At 46.3% G+C, this 23110-nt stretch overlaps 1 protein-coding gene across 1 annotated transcript in view; it reads right to left on the bottom strand.

The window, feature by feature from the left end:
* RNF145 (ring finger protein 145) overlaps positions 1-23110 on the bottom strand; it is a 540629-nt gene that overhangs the window by 48715 nt on the left and 468804 nt on the right. Inside the window, exons 9-10 of the mRNA XM_069653917.1 lie at positions 9473-9620; positions 8609-8965 (exon numbers count right to left, since the gene is read on the bottom strand). Of these exons, the coding sequence (XP_069510018.1) occupies positions 8609-8965; positions 9473-9620 (505 nt within the window). The remainder of the gene's footprint in view (positions 1-8608; positions 8966-9472; positions 9621-23110) is intronic.

The following is a 23110-nucleotide window of genomic DNA, read 5'->3' as shown; positions in this document are numbered from 1 at the left end:
TAGACGCCGTATCTGGGCGTTTGGTCGACGGCGCCGACTCATCGTCCTGGGATGTGTGTTTAGTGGCGTATGTAGTGGAAGTTCTCTTGCCACCAGGTATCGTCCCCGTAACAGAGCCGCCGACCTGTCTCTTAGAGCCAGGGGCTTGCACTTGGGAACTTGGCTGTTCCCTTTCGCCCTCGCCGCCCGAAAAGACGGCGACGCTGCCTCGGCCTGCACTGCATGATGGGCCCAACGCTAGGTTCTTAGGGTCTTAGGTTTAAAGAGCTTGCAGGCTCAACAATGCCCTTCGTCGTGGTTGCGGTTTAGGCTCAGGTTGCACACTTTGTCGATCCACTGACAATTTTTAATTACATGTGGGGCAGAATTCAAAAGGTGTTCTATCCATGTTTGGAAAAGGCAGCCATGCGAGAAAGGGAAAGGGTGGGAAAATGGATTGTAAAATTACTGCCTCCTATTCCCCCATCGTAAGTGCTTAGGGCCGGTGGGCCTTCCAAGGCCGAAAGGGTCAGTCGAATCTTCAATTCGTCCGACGGCGCTGTCGGAAGGAAAGGACAGAAAGAGTAAACTGGCGTTATTGAACTCACACAATGACGGAAAAAAAACTGTGGGACCTCGACGCGTGAAGGACCATGGGTAAAGCAGACGTCACACTAGGGATAGTATTACTGGCAAGCCCTATCGAGGTTCCTTTTAAAGTTTCGAAAACAACTGTAATACTCTGCAGCTTCCATTAGATGTCGGACTATGCATAGCATGTGAACTAAGCAGATTCCACAAGCCTCAGAAATATATATACACAAAAGTGATGATACTGACTTAAATTGATATCACTATATGTTCTGGATATGTAAAGCATAGAAAGTTACTCACCTGCATTATTGTTTCTTATATAAATTGATTCCATTTCACATTGAATGTTATTGTTAGTTGCTGCATTTTAGATTTGCTTGTGTGTCTTGCCGAATCTAAGTGATTTGTCCGTGGCTGAAACTACTGTGGGTAAATCGTTCGCATGAGAAGAACAATTTACTTCTTACCTTGTAACGTTCTTTCGAGGGGATGTTCCTCCAACGTATTCCTCATCTTAGATATCTCCTTCCAGCTCTGCTGGCCTTGGAACATTTTTTCTCTAGAGGGCGCTGCGTGTCGACGTCCTCCGAGTCGATGTCCCTCGACAGCCGCCGTATCGACGTCGACGTCATCCTGCCTATAAAGGCCGCGCGCAGCGTCCGTTGCTCAGTTCCGTTTTGTAGCCCACAATAATACTTTGTGGACTAGACTAATCACCCTGAAGGAGCGTAAGCTGCAACAACACGGGAAGTAGAACTGCAGGGATGGATGGGAGGGCCGATGAGGAATACGTCGGAGGAACATCCCGTCGAAAGAACGTTACAAGGTAAGAAGTAATTTGTTCTTCGAAGGGATTGTGTCCTCCGACGTATTCCTCATCTTAGATAGGCTCCCATAGCAGTATTCTATTATTGGAGGCGGGAGTACTGACTTCACGCTGTCTTCTATTAATGAATAGAATGCAGTACAGCCCTTCCAAATCTAGTCTCTTGACTGGAGGAGGAATCCAAATTGTAAAAACGTGTAAAGGTATGGACAGACGACCATGTAGCGGCCGCACAGATGTCTTTAACCGGCACGCCTCTTTTGAGGGCCGATGAAGCTGCAATAGCTCTGGTCGAATGAGCCCTAAGGTTTTGAGGGGGCTCTTTCCCTGCCAGTTTATAACATTCCAGAATGGCTAGAATGATCCATCTGGAAATGGTCTGCTTAGTTATTGGTAACCCCAGCTTGTGACCTGCGTAACCTACAAACAGCTTTTCTGCCTGTCTTATCCTGGCTAGTCTACTGATGTAAAAACTTAAAGCCCTTCTAGGGTCTAGCCTGTGTAACCTCTCTTCCTCTTTCCCCGGGTGAGGAGGAGGATAGAAAGATGGTAGGGTAATCTTCTGAGTGATATGGAATTCAGAAACGACCTTTGGGAGGAAATTAGGCTTCACTTGCAGGACAACTTTGTCTTTGTGAAATATTGTGTGAGGGGGTTTACAAGAAAGAGCTTGTAATTCGCTCACCCTTCTAGCAGATGTAAGTGCTATTAATAAAACAGTTTCAATGGTAAGGAATTTTAACGAACAAGAATGGAGTGGTTCGAAAGGTGTGCCCATCAGGAAAGTTAGTACTAAGTTTAAATCCCATAGGGGAACTTGGAATGGTCTTGGGGGGATAAACATTGGTTAACCCCTTTAGAAACTGTATTACCGAGGGTAATTTGAAATAGGATGGTTCTTCCGCAGTGCGCTTAAAGATGGATAGCGCTGCGAGATAGCCCTTAATGGTGCCAACTTGAAGGCCTGAATTCGCCAAATATAGAAGGAAGGACAAAACCTTTGGTGTACCACATGAAAAAGGGTCGATATTCTGTTCTCTACACCAGCTGCAAAATCTGTTCCAACGGCAGCGGTATAAAGACTTTGTTGCTGGCCTCCTTGCCGAAAGCAACACCTCCATAACATCATCAGGGAGGTCCCAATCCTTGTACCTCAGCCTTTCAGAAGCCAAGCGTGAAGGTTGAGGGTTTTGATGTCTGGATGGAGAACCTGACCTCCCTTCTGTGAGAGTAGGTTCTCTCTGAATGGAAGTCGAATTGGAGGGCAGATGGACAAGTCTAGAAGGTCCGGGTACCACGTTCTCCTGGACCAATCCGGGGCAATTAGGATCATGGTTCTCCAGAATCTTCTCAACCTCCTGATCATTTGAGGAATGACAGGGACCGGTGGGAACGCATACAGAAGCGGAAACTCCCAGTCCACTATGAACGTGTCTCCCAGAGCTCCTCTCGGGGGAAATTCCCTTGAGCAGAACAGGTCGCATTTCCTGTTTAGGCTGGTGGCAAACAGATCTACCTGAGGGGTTCCCCAAAGGGCGAAGATCTCTTGAAGGACTTCCTGAGCTAGCTCCCACTCGTGGGAGACTGTGCTCTGCCTGCTCAGAGCGTCCGCTGTCAAGTTCTTCTCTCCGGCTAGGTGAACTGCCGATAGAGAGATTCCTTCTTGGATTGCCCAAAACCAGAGTTGCATCGCCTCTCTGCACAGGGGTAGTGATCCTACGCCTCCTCTTTTGTTGAGGTAATGCATGGCCACCGTGTTGTCCGTCATTATCAGGACGTTCTTCCCTTGTACAGCTGGCAGGAACGCCTTCAGCGCCAGTCTGATGGCTCTCAGCTCTAACAGGTTGATATGTAGTCTGGACTCCGTTGGAGACCAACGACCGCTGATGGTCAAGTCGTTGGCGTGGGCTCCCCACCCCGTGAGTGAGGCATCCGTGACTACTGTTATCTCCTGCCAGGGTTGCCAAAACTGTTCTCCTTTCAGAATGTTCTCCTGACAGGCCCACCACTGAAGGTCTCGAGCTACTCTGTCGGGAACCTGAAGAAGATCTGTCATTCTCCCTGAGAATTGTGACCACTGAGTCCTCAGTGCCCACTGGAGGGATCTCATTCTCAGGCGAGTCTCTGGCACTAGGAAAATGCAGGATGCCATGAGGCCTAGCAACCTCAAAAAGTCGAAGGCTGGGAGACGTTGGGCATGTTGGAACTTGGTAACCATCTGTAGAATATCTTGAGCCCTCACCTCTGGTGGCGAGGCTTTTCCCAGGGAAGTGTCCAGGATCGCTCCTATGAACTGGAGTCTCTGCGATGGTATCATTTGTGACTTCTTTATATTGAGGGAGAAGCCCAGTCTGTGAAGGAAGTGGCACACGTGATTTAGCTGGATCTGAGCTTGTTCCGAAGAAACGGCCCTGATCAACCAATCGTCCAGATAGGGGTAGACGTGAATCCCTTCCCTCCTTAGACTTGCCGCCACTACCGACATTAACTTGGTGAAGACTCTCGGGGCGGAGGTCAGCCCAAATGGCAGCACTCGAAATTGATAGTGAGAGTTGCCAATTGCGAACCTCAGGTATTTCCTGTGTTTGAGATGGATAGGCACATGGAAATAAGCGTCCTGAAGGTCCAGAGATACCAACCAGTCCTGGAACTGAAGGGCCTGGAGGATCTGAGAAAGAGTGACCATCTTGAATTTGTCTTTCCTGAGGAATTTGTTCAATTCTCGCAAGTCCAAGATGGGTCTCAGTCCTCCGTCTTTCTTCGGAATGAGAAAGTAAGGGGAGTACCAGCCTTTGTTCCTCTCCGCTACAGGTACCGGTTCTATGGCACCTTTCTCTAGCAGGTCTACAATTTCCTGCAAGAGGAGCGGATCTGGAGCTTTCTGAGAGCTGATCCCCGGTGGATGACTCTGAGGTATACGTAGCAAAGGCAGGCAGTAACCTTGGGCAACTGTTTCCAATGCCCAAGCATCTGACGTGATAGCCTGCCATACCGCCAGATGTTGAGTCAACCTGCCTCCTACAGGTGTCCTGTGAGGGAAGTCCTCAGAGTGGTTTTGGGGCGGCTGATGCAGATGCCGATGGTAAAGAGGCACCTGCTGTTGCTGCGGCTTTTGAATATCTACCCCGTCCACCTCGGGTAGTTCTTTGTCCCCTTTGAGCCGGTCGTCCTCTACCTCTTCCGAATGCGGAGTAGAAGCGAAAGGACTTGCCCCTTGCAGAGGTTCCTGTGGGACGAAAAGGAGTCTGACGGATTGCAGCTCCTAGGGATTTTGCTGCTGCTTTTGAAGTTTGCAGTTTCTCTAAACTGTCATCCGCCTTTTTCCCGAACAAAGAAGAGCCATCGAATGGCATGTTCAAGAGTCTGGCTTGAACATCTGGGGCAAAACCAGACTTTCTCAACCAAGCGAATCTCCTGGTTGATGTACTTGCTGCCATTGCTCTGCTGATACTGTCAGCCGAATCAATGCCCGTCTGGAGGGATTCGCACATAGCGTCTTTACCGTCCTGTATAATATTCAGGAACGCATCCCTTTCTTCTCCCTCCGGGATGCAGTCAGCCGCTGTAGAAGCACACTCCCAAAGTGTATGGCTGAACCTAGCAAGGGTGCAAGTAGCATTCACAGATTTTAACGCCATGCTACATGCTGAAAAGACTTTCTTTGCCATAGCATCATATTTTTTATCGTCCCTGTCCTGTGGGACGGTAGGATAAGCCGTCTTGACATCGGTAGAGGATGCTGCCTGTACCACCAGACTTTCTGGGGATGGGTGTTTAGACAAAAACTCCGGGTCTGTAGAGGATACCCTGTACTTTGTAGACAGTTTTTTTATTTACTGCTGGCACGACATCTGGGGTTTCCCAGTTTGTCATGATCTTCCTCTGAAGAGCTTTATGAAAAGGCACCACAGGATCCTCCTGTGGGCCTTTGTCAAGAATATCCGTGAGGTCATCTTGTTGGAAAGATTGTGAAGGTGCAGACCACCCCATAAACTCTGTGATCCTGGCCATTAAGGCTCTATAGGGGGTTTCAGCATGTTCCCCCGGGTCTGGTCTGGCAAACTCCACCTCAGGGGAGGTGTCTAACCCACTTGCCTCATGTAAGGAATCATGGAGATCCTTTAACCTGCGTTCTTCAGAGGAAAATTCCTCTCTAATTGGGGTGACAGGTCCCTGCAGCTCAAATGTGTCTTCCTGTTCAGACAATTCACCCTCTTCCAATATTGAGGACATAGTCCTCAATTGTTCTGAACTCAAAGGGTGTAAACCCCATTTCCAAGGCTGAGGGTGCCGAACTTGTCATAATCGGCCTCGAAAACGTCGATGCCGTCGACGCCGAAGGCTTCGAGCGTGGCGTCGAAAACAAATGCGGAGGCCTCGAAGACCTCGACAGAATTGGGATTCTACTCGACGATCTCGAAGCCATCGACGTCGAGGACCTGGGGATAGACACTGGGTGTGTCGTAACCGTGACTTTTCTTGGCGTCAACACCGGTGTCGACGCTGGTGTCGAGTCGACAGACTCGTGTGTCGAAGGTCCCTTCGACAACGGCGTCGAAGACATCGACCTCGACGGAACCCTCGTCGACGGCGTCGACGGAACCTTCGAAGAAGGTTTGGAGGTCATAGTCCTACTCGAGGGTTCGAGACGCGCTCGAGAGGTTTTCTTCGCCGGGTACTGCGACTCGCAGCGTTTTTGACCTTCGGGTCTTTCGACCAGAGCATCGCTCTCGGCAGTCTTCGAGGGGGTGGAGGAAGACGCTCATCATATTTTTGCAGAATTCCTCCCATTCAGCCCGGGAACTATGTTTCGTGGGGCAAGGGATTCTTTTTGGCGAAACAGAGGAAGAAGAAGACGGAGAAGGGGATCTTCGATGACTCCTCTTCGAGTGCTTCGATCTCGAGGAGTGATGGGACCCACTCTGAGACCTGGAGCGCGAATGGTGACGAGGAGACGAGTGTCTCGACTTCGTCGACGAAGAAGAAGCTTTAAAAGTCTTACCTTTCTCCAGCTTCCCCCTATGCTCCTTCAGGGCCTTAGCTGTTATGGACATACAGTCCTCGCACTCCGAACAATGGTGGTCAGCTCCCAAACACCACAGACAAACTGTGAGGGTCAGTCAGTGACATCTTTTTTCCACAATCTCGCCATTTTTTTAAGCCAGATCGAGGAGTTGTCGGTTCCGACGAGGAAGCCATCGAGTACGGATCGAATAACTCGAGGTAAATAGGATTAATCTGACAAGAACTGAGCAACGGTATTCCGAGGCACTGAGTAAGCGCGGAAAACGGAACTGAGCAACGGACGCTGCGCGCGGCCTTTATAGGCAGGATGACGTCGATGTCGATACGGCGGCTGTCGAGGGACATCGACTCGGAGGACGTCGACTCGGAGGACGTCGACGCGCAGCGCCCTCTAGAGAAAAAAATTTCCGAGACCAGCAGAGCTGGAAGGAGGTATCTAAGATGAGGAATACGTCGGAGGACACAATCCCTTTGAAAGGTGCGAACTACCAAAAGTTTGCACCTTTCTCATGCGAACACACATACATACTCGCACCCACACAACACACCCATAACACCCCCCCACCCACACCCTCAGCACACCCCCACCATAAACAAACCCCACTTACCTTCATCTTCACGCTGGTTCCTGCAGCGCCAGTTCCCTTTCACTTCCGTGATCAGGAACTGGCGCTGCAGGGTCCTTTTCTTTTCTAACGGAAGGCTGCAGGGGTGTCCCTCGCAACCCCCGCTCACTATACCATGAAGTGTAGTGAGTTGGGCGATGCGGGGGACACCCCTACAGCCCCCTTTTTTTTCAATGCTACCACCAAAGGTTCGAACTTTTGGAGTTCGATCCTTTGGTGGTAGCATTTTTAGATCTTTTGGTCAATGCGACCATTTTGTTTTCTGTAATTTTGACCTAAACCTGATAAAGTGTTTACTTGAATGCTTGTGTGAACTGATTTCATTGTACTGCTCACATAACTCCCTCCTAATAGAAGCATGACTGATCAGCCACTCTGCCGACTTGTGTATTAAAGGCCTGTATTAAGAGGTGGGTCCCTAATACCAAGAGATAAGTCTTATGAAATCCCACACCAGTTGGACTTTAGAAAAACGTACCCAACAAGGTGCAGGAAAGCATGAAGAAAACTTTCTCCCACTTCTTTTAGCTGATGTTGGAGACCAGGGAGAGAAGATTCTGCAGAATGCACAGAAGTCCTAGGCACTTTAAATCATAGGATGTTGCGGTCGAAGGCAGAAAAATCAGCATGTCAATAGCATTTGAGACCAGAGGGCATAGGCACAGGAAAAAAAAATGGCGGTGCCGTGAGGCACAGCAGACACCCATATCCCATCTGCACAAAGAAAAGGACCAATGGTCTTTTCGATCTAAATTGCTGCTGCTCAAGGTCTCGACCATTCCCAGGGTCTACACAGTTGGGAGGAAAATGGACGGGATATAGGAATACAGTGCATTGCTGCACCTTCTGGCATATAAGCATGGAACAAGAAGTTGCTTAACAGATCGGATATGCAGCAATCCTGGAAGGCAGGTATGTCAATTCCCTTGACTAGCATTTGAAGCTTAAGCCAAAGAGGAACTGGCTTCCAACCTGAAGTTTCAATAATAGCTTCTGAAAAGTTTTGGATCTTGCGGAGATTGTAAACTGTAGTTGGTGACCTTTAAAAGCTCCAAGTATTTAAGAATGTCAACATTTTGTTAGGACACTATTAAAATCAGCTCCCTTTAGCCTTAATTTAAAATAAAATAGCCAGCTTTTCTTTAAGAAAAGGGCAGGGAGGGTTTCATATTTTCCTGTACCACCTGAAATCAAAAGATTGTCGATTTTAGGATCAAAGGGACGCCCAGGCACTGAATAGCTGCCTCTAAAGCCATGGACACACTACTGCTAGGCTTTGAAAGAAAGGCCCTGCCATTTATTCAGTCACATGTGCATTTCCCCCACCCCCCCACCCCACCACCAGGGACTCAAACCCTCCATATTATACTTTGTTGTGAACACCGAGCTGCATACCAAAATACTTTGGCAGTGAGACCATCCGCACAAACAAAATCATCACTGGGCTTCTACAACATTGAACACCAGGTATTCATACATTATACAAGCTACACACGTAGCTGCCAAGCACAACACATAACTTAACACATTATATCACTGGGTTTTATCACCACAGTACCTGATAGCAGATGGCACAGATGTCGTTGTGCTGCTCCAGCTGCTCAGAGGAGGCAGTAGGCAGGCACTTTATCTTCTTGACAGCATCTCTTCGCAGGAGGAAGCTCTTCCAACCCAGCTGTGCTCGAAGCCACACATTGTAGTAGGAATGAATGAATATGATCATGGAGCCCATGACAGTCCACTCGCCAAAGACAGTTTCTGAAACGCCATAAGCAACAACGCAGAGAGCAACTAGGAACTCCAGCAGACGATAGGTGCCGTTAACATAATAAATCACATCATCCATGTTCTCCACCGGCTCCTTCTGGAACTCCTCCACCATGAACAAAACATAGATGAAAAGTGTCCCAAGCACCTAAACCAAAACAAATATCAGAAAGAGGATAAGGATGACATTTGATCAAACTTTTAGAGCGTTGAAAAAAATACCTGGCATGAAAACCCTGCCATCCTTTCACAGCATTAGGGCCATATGTAGCTTAAACATAGCACATCAACAACCCTAAAATTTCCATTATTGGGTCTCACATACACCTCTGCCAACGTATATGTATTCTGCTCTGCAGGAGACATGCCAGGGTAGAACCGGCATACACCTGCAAGCACACTTCTACTATAAAGAAAGCATAACATGATTGTAATTCTAATGTGAAGGCTATGCGACTTAGCTTAATGAGCCCATAAGCCACCGCTCCATTGCGGCCTCCAAAGCCGGAATTCTTCTAATACTCCGCATAAGGCTATATGAGTTGCAGCAGGGTAACCTACTAAAGAGCTGTGTGTACATTTGCTGTCGGGTGGCGAGTACACTTATGTTAATGGTGCGAACGTTGATGCATTTATGAGCCAGAGATTTATTTACCTGCAAGGAGGTCAGGACACTGCTGGATATGATTATCAGCAGCCAGAAGTCCATGTGGAAGAACTGGCAGATCATGTAGGCCATGTAGGTGGGGAAAATGAGTAGGAACAGGCACAGGCTCACAGCACGGAAATGCTTCCAAAGACTCCTGAAAGAAACACATGTAAGAATGGGAATATTGTAGGCACGGCTGCAATTTAATTAAAAGGATCATCCCTGGTGCAATACAGGGACTTGCAAGGTGGGGGGATTTGTTACTGTAGACATGGGATGACTGAACTTTTTATGCAAAATTAGTTCCTGAAGATTAGCGGGGTGGGGCACTAATTACACGGGTGGTCCTTGGTATGAACAATACTAAAAACTTGATGGTAGCGATTGCTGGTATATACCACTTCCTGTAGGTTGGGGTGAGTGCTTGGGGAATGGCACCGTTAGGAGGGTTTCTGAAAGTCATAACCGAGGTAAGATTTTGAAAAGCCAGCCTGGGGCAAAGGGTTGTCTCAATAAGAGTTTAACGTAACCGCTCTCTTGATGATAGCAAGGCAGAGCAGTCAGGCTGATCTGAGGAGGGAGCAGATACTGTTGATTAGTACAGTTACCACACAGAGATAATTTTAAAAAAGCACCAAACAGTTAAGTACAAACATACTCTACTTTACTACAATATAACAGTAAGGCGCACACTTAATGGAAAGACAAATTATCAAATATGTAACACACCGTTTGGCAATCCACTGTGGGTCACTCACTAGTTTAGGATTGCAAACAGATCACATGTACAGGGAATAATAAAGAAGGGAAAAGGTGTTTAAACGTAAAAATACACAGGCCTTCCCTGTAAATTGCTTAAAACGTCTAATCCCTTTTTAGTGAGAGTCTGAGTCTTTAGGTTTCTCCTAAATGCCTTTAGAGTCACATGGGGGGAGGCACTAGGAGACACCATTCGGATATGATGTTCAGTAATAAGAAGCAGCAAGTATTCACAAAGTGACTTAAGTGGAAATTGAGATGTTTCAGAAACCTGCTACCACCCTATGAGTCAAAGAGTACTCACCCAGATAAGCAGTACTTCTCTACACCCAATGAAATCTCAATGGGGATAGGGGTAGTTTAAGAGATGGTGGTAGGATTGTACCCCTCGCCCCCTACACTTCCTGCCAGTTAACACACTGGTCATCTTTCACAAGCCTGCGAAAATGCGACACAATAATGAGGCCTCCCCCAACAGGACTTAAAATGCAAGGAGCAGCCATTCCTGCGGAATGCATTATTGCAGCAGGTGTAATCTTACAACTAGTAAAAAAAAAAATATATATTAACTGCCACCAGCCAGTTCAGGAGAAGCATGGAAAATAACTGTTACATCTGATCAAATAAAATATGGCGACACAAAGGGAAATATATGATACATTACTCACCGTAATTGTATTTCGGATGCTCGTATGCGCTTAGATTCACATGCTGTACATATGCCGACATCTAGTGGAAGCTGCATAGTATTACAGTTTGTTTTTCGAAACTCAAAAAGGGGCATCGAACCAGGGCGTGCCAGTAACACTATCCCTAGTGTGACGTCCCCTGTACCCATGATACCTCACGCGTGTAGGACCTTCAGATTGTGTTTTTCTGACATGAGGCAGCATGAGGAGTAGCGCAAGTACAGAATATCCAAGCAGATAAGATAGATAAGACTACAAGCATCCATGCGCCTACTCTCAGAGGGGAGGAAGGGCGGGCGCATGTGAATCTAAGCAGATACAAGCATCAGAAATAGGATTACGGTGAGTCATGTATCCCTTCTGAGGCTTGTGGAATCTGCTTAGATCACATGTTGTGCATAGATTAGCGAGCAGTTTTAGAAGGAGGTGGGATGTGAGAAGGTTCATAGGCGAACAGATGTCTTAGAACCACCTGTCCCCACTTGAGTATCTGTCTTGGAATGAGTGTCAATGCAGTAGTGCTGAGTAAAGGTGTGAATAGAGCTCCATGTACCTGCTTTGCAAATGCTGTCAAGGGGTACATTTGCAATGAAAGCCAGAGTGGCTCCAGTACCTCTTGTAGAGTGGGCCCTTGGCGTGAAAGGCAGTGTTTTATTTGAAAGGGAATAGCACAGTTGGATACATTTGACTATCCACCTAGAGATGGCATTCTTAGAGACGCAATCTCCTTCTCTGCCTGGAGCTATGGAGACAAACAGCTGATCTGTCTTTCTTAGCGGTCTGGTCTTGTCTACATAGTAGAGGACCGCCCTTCTCACATCGAGCGTGCAGTTTCACCTCAGCAGAGCTCTTGGGTTCTTGGAAGAAGGCAGGTAGTTCAATAGACTGGTTAACATGGAATTTGGAAATTAACTTAGGTGAGAACCTAGGGTGAGTGCGTAAAACCACTTTGTCCTTATGAATAGTAAAGAAAGGATCCTGCACTGACAGAGCTTGAATTTCACGGACTCTTCTTATGGACGTGATGGCTACTAAGAAGGGAGTTTTATAAGTCAGGTGTTTGAGACTAGATTTGTGCATGGGCTCAAAGGGCGGTCCCATGAGCTTAGCAAGTACCACATTAAGGTCCCAACCTGGTGGTGGGTTAGAAATTGGATGGTGGGGTCTTTTTACCCCTTCCATAAATGCTTTGACAACTGGCACCTGCCACCATGACACCTTTTTATGGGAAATGGTGTAGGCTGATAAAGCTGCCAGGTGTACTTTTAGTGAGTTAAACACTAACCCTGCATCCAACAAGTGGAGCACATAGGTGACCACATTATAGTGAGTACAATGAACAGGGTTGATTTGCTTATTCCGGCACCAAATAGCGAATAGTTTCCATTTATCATAGCAGTGCCTCGTGTTTGGTTTTCTTGACTCCTTCAATATATCCATACATCTATGAGGTAAATTGAGACGTCCGAACTCTATGACTTCAGGAGCCATGCTGCCAAGTTCATTGAGTTGGGTTGAGGATGCACTGTTAGCCCCTCGTGCTGGGAGAGTAGGTTGTACCGGCACAGGAGTTTGATGGGGTCGCACACCGCCAGTTTACGTAGATGCGGATACCATGGTTGTCTCGCCCACATGGGAGAAACCATGATGAGTGTCAGCGGTTCTCTGTGGATCTTGTTCACATCTTTCCTCATTAGAGGGGTTGGTGGAAAAGTGTAGGCAAATATCCCTGACCAATTCATCGATAGGGCGTTCCCCTTGGAGCCTGGCTGGAGGAACCTGGATTCAAAGTCTGGGCACTGCCCGTTTTCGCTTGTGGCGAATAGGTCTATAGTGGGGAAACCCCACTGCGAGAAGAGGTCTCCTACGACCTCTTCGTGTAGACGCCAATCGTTTTCATCTGGGAGGAGATCTCCGCTCAGAGCGTCTGCTAGCGAGTTGAGTTCCCCTGGAACATGTTGGGATGACAGGTAAACCTTCCGTTTGAGTGCACATTTCCAAATTTTCTGGGCAAGCTTGGACAGATTGGGAGAACGAGTGCCCCCTTGTTTGTTTAAGTAAAACAATGCAGTCGTGCTGTCTGTTAGGAGCTGCACTGGCTCTTTGGATAGGAGGGGTTTGAATGCCTGAAGAGCTCTGAAGACTGCCACAAGTTCTAGCAAATTGATGTGGTTCTGAGGCACTGTGTGAGACCAGAGACCCTGAGCTGTATGGTGAAGGTAGCGAGCTCCCCACCCTGCCAGGGAGCCGTCTGTTGTGACAACGGCCTGTATCTCTGGATTGTAGAAGTGTTTCCCTTTCGTAAGATTCTCTCTTGTCCACCAGCGAAGACTCTGTACTAGTGTTGGTGAAACGACCACTAGATCGTCCCACTGACCACTTGCCTGAGACCACTGTTTCGCCAACCATTGCTCCATGGGTCGCATGTGCAGGTGCGCGTGGGGAACCAGGTAAATGCAAGATGCCCTCATGCCTAGCAAACAAATAGCTTTGCACACCCTTATCTGCCGACCGGTCTGATATTGAGGAATTTGCAGCAACACATTTCGAATTCTTTCCTCTGATGGAAAGGCCAACCCCTCTTGGGTATTTAGGACCGCTCCTAGGAACTGTTTTGAGGTGCTTGGCACCTGGCTTGATTTTATCTTGTTGATTGAGAAGCCCAATTGAGGAGGTTGATTGTTCTTTGGATGTTTAGTCTGCAAATTAGGGGGGACTCCACTGTAATGAGCCAGTCGTCCAGGTAAGGGTACACTGGGATTGCCTCCCTGCCTAGGTGCGCCGCCACCACCGCCAGTACCTTGGTGAATACCCTTGGAGCCGAGGCTATTCCGAAAAGCAGCACCTTGAATTGGTAGTGCTAGTTGTCTATATTTAAACGCAAGAATCTTCTGTGTGCTGGGAACATTGACATATGAAAATAGGCATCTTTCATATCCAATGTTGCCATGTAATCCCCCTTTTTTAGCAGAGGGATTACCTCTTGTAGTGTAGTCATGCAGAATTTTTGTGGCTTGACATACTTGTTTGCAGGGCGCAAATCTAATACTGGCCGCATTGTCAGATCTTTTTTTGGCACAAGGAAGTAGGTTGAATAAATACCCGTTTACCTGGTTGGCCGGGACGACTTCTATGGAGTCCTTTGCTAGTAGAACGGCGATCTCCTCGAGGAGGATCTTCTGATGTTCCAGCAAGTGTATTTTCTGTCGCAGAGGATGGTCGTGGGGGCGCCCTAGCATCTCTATGCAGTATCCTCTGGACCCTGTCGACAGCACCCATCTGTCCGAAGTGATCCTCCCCCATGCGTGGGTGAAGGTGGAAATGCGCCCCCCTACTGGGGATGCATGGGAGGGTCCTGAAGCGTAACGTCACTGTTTTTTGGGTGGCGTACCACCTCTGGCGGGGCTGCCTCTACCCCTAGTGCAGCCCCTGCGTTGTCCTCGGAGGAAGCCCTGATAGGATTGGGACTGATTGTTACCCCATGTTATTCCCTGATTCTGGCAATAGTTTAAACCCATTTGGGAACCTTGGCCCCGAAAGCGGCGAAAATTGTGGATTCCCCCCGATCCAGAGGGTTTATTGGTGAGTTGATCAAGAGACTTTAGGGTCTCGTACTCATCCTTTGCCGTCTTTAAAGCCTCCTCCACTGCTTTGGCGAATAGAATGTTCGGCTCCACGGACATATCTATAAGGGTTGCATGGGTTTCAGGTTTGCACCCAGATTTCCTCAGCCAAGCATGGCACTTCATCACAGTGCCTTTGGCGATTAACCTTCCAGCATTATCTGCTGCATCAAAATTTGTCTTTAGCGGGCCGCCGGATACAGGTCTTCCATCTGCTGCTATTTGAGCCAGGGGAATCTTTAAGGGTTCGGATGCGGAGGATACCTCTTCCCACTGATGGCAATTGCAGCTTGCCAAAAGGGTGGCACTGTTGGCAATCCGTGCTCGATAGGCAGATGTGGAGGCAACCTTTCTACCCAAAGCGTAGTCTCTTACTCTCCTTATCAGCAGGTGCTTTCGAAGAAGCGAGCGGAGTACCTGCCATTTTTCTGGTGGTTGTTACTACCAGGGAATCCGGTTTTAATTGGCCCATAATGTACAGGGGATTGGAGGGTGCTGCCCGGAACAATTTCTCGACTTGTGGGTTAACCGCTCAAGTGAGATTAGGGGTTACCAGCGAGGGATCAATCCTACGCTGAATGGATTTTAACAGAGGTATAGCCTGAGTAATGGCTTTCTTGTCTCCTAGGATTTCTTCAGCGAAATCTGTGTCTTCTTGTACCCCTTGTATGTCGATATGAAAATGGGCAGCTGCTTTAGCTAGTACCTCACTGAGGAGAAGTTGATTATCAACAGGTGAGTCATGTACCGGGGGGTCTTTAGGAATCGGGCACTCAAAATTGTAGGCTTCAGCCTCATCTTCCTGGTCCTTGTCATCCCCATAATAAGAGACCCCTGTCTGGTCATCCACTAATTGTGGTTCTGTTTCTTCACAATGTGAATCAGGGTGGTAGGGTTCAACTCTAAAAGAATCTGTGACCAAGCGCTGAGTTGGAGCGTCAGAACAGAGTTTCTTAGCAGGGGGATGAGAGAAACTAGGTATTGCCTTAGACCCCGAAGGGGCAGAGGTAGCAGGGGAGTAACTATGAAAATAATTTGGGTCCTTTTGATAGAAGTCAGCCATGAATGACATCATTCTCATTACCCTATCAATGTCAGCTGAGTTCCATTCTTTAGCGCTAGGAATCACAACATTTTCTGGTTCCTCATCAGTGCCCAAATCATGAGCAGTGGGAGGAATGAGTTTAACTTTAGTGGTAGGATCCGATACCTTGGACTTCCCTATAGATCTAGGGTCTTTCTGCTTTTCCTTATGAACATGGTGTTCTGAAGATGGACCTCAAGGAATATTGATAGTGTGACACCTTTGTCAACCGGTTGGCCTTTGTCATGAGGTGAACGGGATCGCCCAGAGGACACAGATTCGTTGGACCGCTCTCTTGGGGTCTTCCTTTGCCGATTGCTCGACACGCGTGTCGAGTCGCAGCCGGGGCTGATGTGCTTAGTGGAGATAGTAAGTGTAGCGCTTTTGCCGCCAGGTGTTGTCCCCACAATATGGCCGCCGGCCAGTCCTTCGGGGTCGGGGGCCTGCACGTGTGTGTCCCAAGTCACCCCTTTGCCCTCGCCGTCCGATTCCGCGGCGTTGCTGCAATCGCTGAATGTCCTCTCCACTTTCATGGCCTCTAGCTGCCTGGCGTAGTGGGCCCAGCATTTAGTTGAGCGGTCTTTAAGGGTTTTCGGCTTCAAGAGCTTGCAAGCTCGACAGGTAGCCTCGGGATGGTCTTGTGGAAGACACAGATTGCACATATTGTGCTCATCTAACCAGGGAAACTTCCTGTTACACTTTGGGCAGAACTTAAATGGAGTACTCTCCATATGTTATGAAATGGCAGCGGGCGGGTATATGTTGGGGAAAAAAGGTGGAAAGAAGCCTATATGATCTCCCCCCACTCTCCCTACTGTACAGGGCCGAGGCCAGAGGCCTTCCAAGGCCCGAAGTCCATCGTGGCAGTCCTCGACGGCTGGTTTCCTCGATCTTCACCAGTGTCGATAGTCGGCGTAGGGTGGAAGTGAACGGGGACGTTATTTAACAATAATTATGAGTATAAACGGCTAAAGCCGAGGGAACTCCGCAACATGCATCTGACTAGTATGACGAAAAAAACAATCTGAGGGTCCTGCACTCGTGAGGGATCATGGGTACAGGGGACGTCACACTAGGGATAGTATTATTGGCATGCCCTGGTTTGACGCCCCTTTTCGAGTTTCGAAAAACAAACTGTAATACTCTGCAGCTTCCACTAGATGTCGGCCTATGTACAGCATGTGATCTAAGCAGATTCCACAAGCCTCAGAAATATTATCTCAGCACATTACCTAACTGTATCATTAAACCTTCAGACAAGGGTACGAATATTATCGTGATGAACCAAGTGGATTACATCAAGGAGGCGGCAAGACAACTTAATGATCATTGCTGCTATGCTAAATTGCTTTGCTAAATTGGAAGAAGATCCGACTGCAGATATGAATATGGAACTTTTTGACTTGCTCAATACATATAAAGACAAGGGGCTACTAGAGGACGATATGTGCAAGTATTTACACCCGAAATTCCCCATCATGCCTACCATCTACTTTTTGCCCAAAGTGCACAAGAGTATGAGGAAACCTCCAGGACGTCCTATTGTGACACTTTGTGGGGCATTGTATGGGAATACTTCTAAATTTGTAGATGAGACTTTGGTGTCCTTTGTGACCACACTTCCATCTTATTTGAGAGACACCAAAGACTTTTTGAATAAAATTGATGGCATTACTTGGGAACCTACATACTTGCTCACTACCCTGGATGTGGTATCCCTGTATACCTCCATAAGGCACAATGATGGCCTGCGTGCGTGTGAATATTTTCTTCACACAAGGTCTATGAACTTTTTATCACACAGTCGAATGATATTAGACATGATTCATATTTGTCTAACAACTGCTTCTTATTCAACAGAGAATTTTATGTGCAGCTTAAGGGGACAGCCATGGGGACCTTATTTGCTCCTTCTTACGCCAATTTGTTTATGGGTTGGTGGGAAAAGTTTGTTGTTTGAGGCACAGAGAACAATTGCTGTACAGCTAAAATAATACTCTGGTTGCGGTATATAGATGATTTATTCATTAATTTGTTCAGCAACTTAATACCAATTAATTAAATCTCCAGTTTACAGAGAGCCATAACAACACTGCTATCGTGCATCTGGATATTCTTGTTAAGGTGGCTCAGGAAGAACTGGTCACAGAACTTTATAGGAAACAGACTAGTTCGAACATACCGCTACACGCTAAAAGCACGCATCAAGCTAAAAGCAATCATCCCACCTCCCTAAAATGGTCTATACCATACGGCAAATGTATTCGTATAAGAAGGAACTGCTCTAAGTTGGAGACATTTGACGCAGAATTTGCGTATATGGCCCAGAAATTCAAACAGCGTGGATATCCAAAAAGAATACTTGAACGAGCCTACCACAAAGCTAGGCACCAGGATCGCTCCTCACTTTTAATAACTAAAGTGTTGCCATCATCAGATGAGTGCAATAGTGAGACACGACTCATTCTCACTTATGGCACAAATTCCCAGCATATACAACAGATCATGTGCAAACATTGGCATGTCCTACAGCTGGATGAACACTTGGGGGCGATTTTGGGAGACAGGATGAATATCACATTTCAACGCTCTGTCTCCCTCAAAGATAATCTTGTCTCCAGCTTTATGAGTCCACCCATTCCATCTATTGGCTCAACTTGGCTCCACACACCGATTGCAGGCTTCCACAAGTGCAGGAAATGCAAGGCCCGCCAGTATGCCAAAGATGTCTCCAATTATGAACATCCTATTTTGAGAAAGAGTATTCCCATCGGATCACGAATCACTTGTGACACCTAGTTTACGTGCTCACGTGTCCCTGTGACAAGTGGTACGTTGGCAGCACTATAGGAAGACTTAAGTTACGTATGCTCCAGCGTATCCGAGCCATTAACAATGTGGATGCAACATACCCCATGGCAGTGCATTTTAAAGAAGTACACAATGGAAAGTTGGATGGCTTTACATATTTTGGCATCCATACCATAGCCAAACACCCAAGGGGTGGGAATAGAGAATTGTCACTGAGACAATTGGAAACTAAATGCATCCTGGATTTAGAAACGAAGAAACCAAAGAGGTTACAATTTAGATGAAAAACACCACACTTTCTTTAGGGACTTAATTATGATGAACTCTAAGCAATACGATCTTTTTTAGTAATATAGAAGTTCTTCTTTCCATGAGATGCAATTTTGTCGATACCCTGTCTCTTGCTGTTCTCTCCCACCCCTCTTTATTCTTTTTAGGTGTTTTCCAGCCTACAAGGTTTAGTGTATAGCTTAATGCTTTGTTGAACATACTAACTGTAGTTTAAGTGTTTATTTAGAGGTTATGTTGTTACACTGTCAGGTTAATTTTCACTTTTATTTCTCACTCTCATTTTCTCTACTTCTTTCCTTCTTCCATTTTCTCTTTTTCTGTGGCTGGGTTTCTAAATGTCCTGGGTCACATAGGTTTCTTCTGGTCTGGTGTTTTGCTTGCGGTCGCATTGTTTATGAATAGGGGTAACCTTTATGATTTACCTTTCAGGTTGATTCATCATGATCATTTTATATTGACATTATTGGTATACCCCTGTCATATCAGAGGATATTATCATGTTTAGCTTTTAGAATTGTGGCACATTGCTTTTTGTCTGATTTTATTTTCAAATTTTGTTCCTTTGGAAGTGCATAAAGGCCACTAATACACTGGGACATTTACACCAGTGATTCCCCCCCCCCTTTTTTCCTCCTTGTTTTTAAAAAAACACTCCTTTAGATTCCATAAAAATGACTGGTTTCTTTGTACCCATTAGTGATTTACGTTGTGGAATTATGCTGCTCTTTTTAACACGCTGTTTAATATTAACATTTTTTAAGGACAGGGTCTCCGGTGCAATATGGAGATAGGCATCCCTTTTTTGCTGTTTTGCACCAGTCCAATGTTTACAACAGATATGTACATGCACTAAGCACTTTATAGTTTATATGCACTAAGCACTTTATAGACTATCAAATACTCAACTCTGAGTAATATATCCGGGTGGATGCTGCTTTGCATATTTGCACTAAATTGTCTGTTTACAGTGCAGTTTTGCACAGCACCATGTACTTTATTCATCGATGCCACAAAAGTCCTTGTTTATTTTATAAATGGCTAGCAACATTGCTGTTAGTATAAATTTAAAGGCTATCATAGCAGACAACATTCATATATTACAGCAGTAATTATGGGCAGCACCATACAACGTTCCCATTTGTTTAGACAGCATTCTCTACTTTTATTTTTATGAGTAGCAACCACCGACAGCACAATCTAGTGTTTCATTGCCTATACACTTTTGGGTAACAATTAGGGATATGTTATGTTGACATCTAGGGCATGCACTGATAGTCTAAGTTTGCAAAATGCATATCGGTCATTCATTTTGGGAAATGTTCTGCACTAAGCGCCAACTTTTCTGGTAACCAAATCGGCTACACAAGCTCTTTAGTTGGCTTGTGTAAATGTAAACTGTTATAATGACAAGCAGTGTGATCCCAATATTATGTATACATATTCTTGACTAGCTCCTAGCGATTATGTAGTCGTTTGCATGTGTAAAGATGTCTGCCATTGTGGAACTGTAAAAGCATTGAGGTTTCAACGGAGACACTATCTGGATTAAAGGGGACAGAGACTAAGGAGCCTTTTAATAGTCACCTTGTCTATGTTGGCACTTTCAACGTGACCAAGCGGTCTGTGCACCGCGAAACGCGTCGTATTCTGTTCTTTTTCCTTGCCATGCTGCCTTAAAAAATAAAGGGTTGGCAGTCTGGACGAACTTTGGAGTTTTTGTCTCTTTGTGGAGAGTCACCCTGGCTTTCTCTACTGTTCTTGGGAGTGCTATAACAAAAACCTATGGAATGCAATAATGCAATGGAAAAATGTTACAGGGACGTTATGGTTACATGTAAAACGGAAAACCCCCAGAAATTCGCCAGTTATGGTAATGTACGCAACCTTAACTTGTGCTATCACTGTGCACTGCAAGGACTAACACCCATGACCTCAAAGATGACATCACAAATGTCATTGATGACATCACTGATGCCATCACATGTGCCTTTAGTTTTAATACCAAGTCTCCACAAGGGATTGTCAATATAATGTTGCCACAAAACTATCAGAGGTCAGTGGGAGAACTATCATGAGATCCATAATTCAGTACACAATCCATTGCTATAAACACCATTGCACTATAGACTTCTTTCCAGTATAGCAACCACCTCATGCACAAACATAGCCATTGTCTGCAGCATGCACCATAGAGGTCCAATATTCAAATTTTGGATGTCGCATAGTATAATGCAGAATGCTTTATTTTCAGAGTTTTGCGTCCTGTGAAACACGTAATAAGTAGCTAATACCCCATCACTTACTACATATTTGTACTACTACAGACCCAATATGCCCATATACCGGGAAAGTAAAGTAAGCAAAAAAGCAGCAGTATTACCAGAAAGTGTTCATACCCAAACCGATGATCTTCAAGCACAGAAATGATTGCTGTTTGTATCACATGATGTAACTGACCCCTTAAGAAAAGAGTGTAAGGACATATGCGAAGGGTAAGGTGTACAAATATAGTGCCTTTTGAATGTTTACTTCCTGACTGTTAGCGAAGAAAACCATCTGCCCTACATATGTCAGTGAACACAAAAAGAGGGAGTCAGACATGTGATGGCATTAGTGAGGTCATCAATGAGGTCATGGGTGTTAGTCCTTGCAGTGCACAGTGGTAGCGCGAGTTATGGTTGCGTACCTTACCATAACTGGCAGATTTCTGGGGGTTTTCGGTTTTACCAGTAACCATAACATCCCTGTAACAACATTTTTCCATTGAATTCCATAGGTTTTTTAGTAGTGCAACTTAACCATAATGTCCCTTTAACAACGTTTTTGTTAGTGAATTTCATAGGTTTTTAGTAGGCCAAAGCATGATGTTTTCTGTTTGTGCGCAGCAATGTCTACCACCCTAGAATGGCTGGAGGAGTATTTCCCGCATGATGACACGAGTGAGAATAGTAACCCCACAGGTAGGGAACGCGGTGGCAAGATTAAGACAAAAATTAACCACATTTGTTCTCCTTTAATAGAACATACGGGAATGCAAAGGAATACACCAGAAGCGGCACTTTTGAATAGCAACATACGGCCACCGAAACTGAAGTAAAAGCTGGACATATGAAAGTAGACCACCTGGAGGCCAAAATTGAAGAATTGCTCCTCCAAATTGCCGGCCTTGAAAAGTTTTGCAGAAGAACATATTATGGGGAAAATAAGTTATCACTGCCCGACTTGCAAATGCCCGCCTTCCCATTTCCCATCCCCGCAAATTGCATGTCATGAGAGATGCTTCGATGAGACTTGAATCCCTTCTTCCCCTCACCAGCATATCCCCAGTATATGTATCTGTTTCTGGTACCCCTTCCCCTTCCGAATAATGGCTATGAATGTGTGCTAATGAAGATTGATATGTTAATGTGGATTGATTGTATATGTGCCTTTTGCTTTGTTTTAGGAAGGCCATTGTAAATGCGAAGGGCACAGCACTAGTGGGGATAAATGCAAGTGTGGAAAATGGAGGAGTCCTACGACCAACGCACCTGGATGCTCTAAGCGCAATAACAATGAAAGCATTGACAGGAGGCCACTACGGGCCGCATGTTTTCATGCACAGAACCGCCTGCAAGTACTTGCAGAACCGTACGTTTGTCGGGTGCACAACTGCGCACATGCGTATCTCGTCCTGTGACGCCTGGTAACACCGTCCCTGGTCAAGATATGCGAAGAAACGTGTGATGTAGTTGTAGTAGGTGGAAGCGTGCACTCGCGTCCTGCGAGTACCTTTGCACGTAAACATTCCAACAACTGTATCGTGCTCACACCAACCTTATGTAGAAATGGTCACTACACGTGTGCCGTACATTTAAGTAGTACAGGGATGGCAAGAGTATGTGTAGGAGAGCTATGCACATGGCCACAAAGTATTGCGGCCAACATACGTCCCGCAGACGGAGAACAATGGCGACATCATGGTAACTGAACAACCTTGCGCATGCTCCCTTATTTAACGGACACGAGGCAGATCCGTGCACAGTGAAAGAGGACAATCTTCTGCAATGTATGGCGTGTTACAGTGAGAGTTCACCCTTAGAGATCCTATACTCTTCCTTCTGCATGTAGGTATTGTAGGGAAAGACTTAGGTCCATTTTGCGATGGCACGTGCTCCACAACAGTCCTATAAATGGGCATACCCCACAAGTGCGGTGCAATCCCCGTTTTGCTTTCCAGAGAACAGCATCGGTGCACATTGGTTCTTGCAGAAAGTGCTTTCTCACCAATTCTGTGCCTGCAAACTACGTCTCAAAGTAATGGCCACCAGAGCTTCTGTTACTACCTCTGACTCAGGAGCACCCTCACCATCAACACCTCCTTCTGAAGGTCCTGGGCAAGGGAACA

This window comes from Ambystoma mexicanum, chromosome 3q (genome assembly GCF_040938575.1).
Source record: "Ambystoma mexicanum isolate Mex_15411 chromosome 3q, UKY_AmexF1_1, whole genome shotgun sequence".
Lineage (NCBI taxonomy): Eukaryota > Metazoa > Chordata > Amphibia > Caudata > Ambystomatidae > Ambystoma > Ambystoma mexicanum.
The sequence above is the reverse complement of the archived record's forward strand: the minus strand, read 5'-3'. Positions and strand labels throughout refer to the sequence as shown.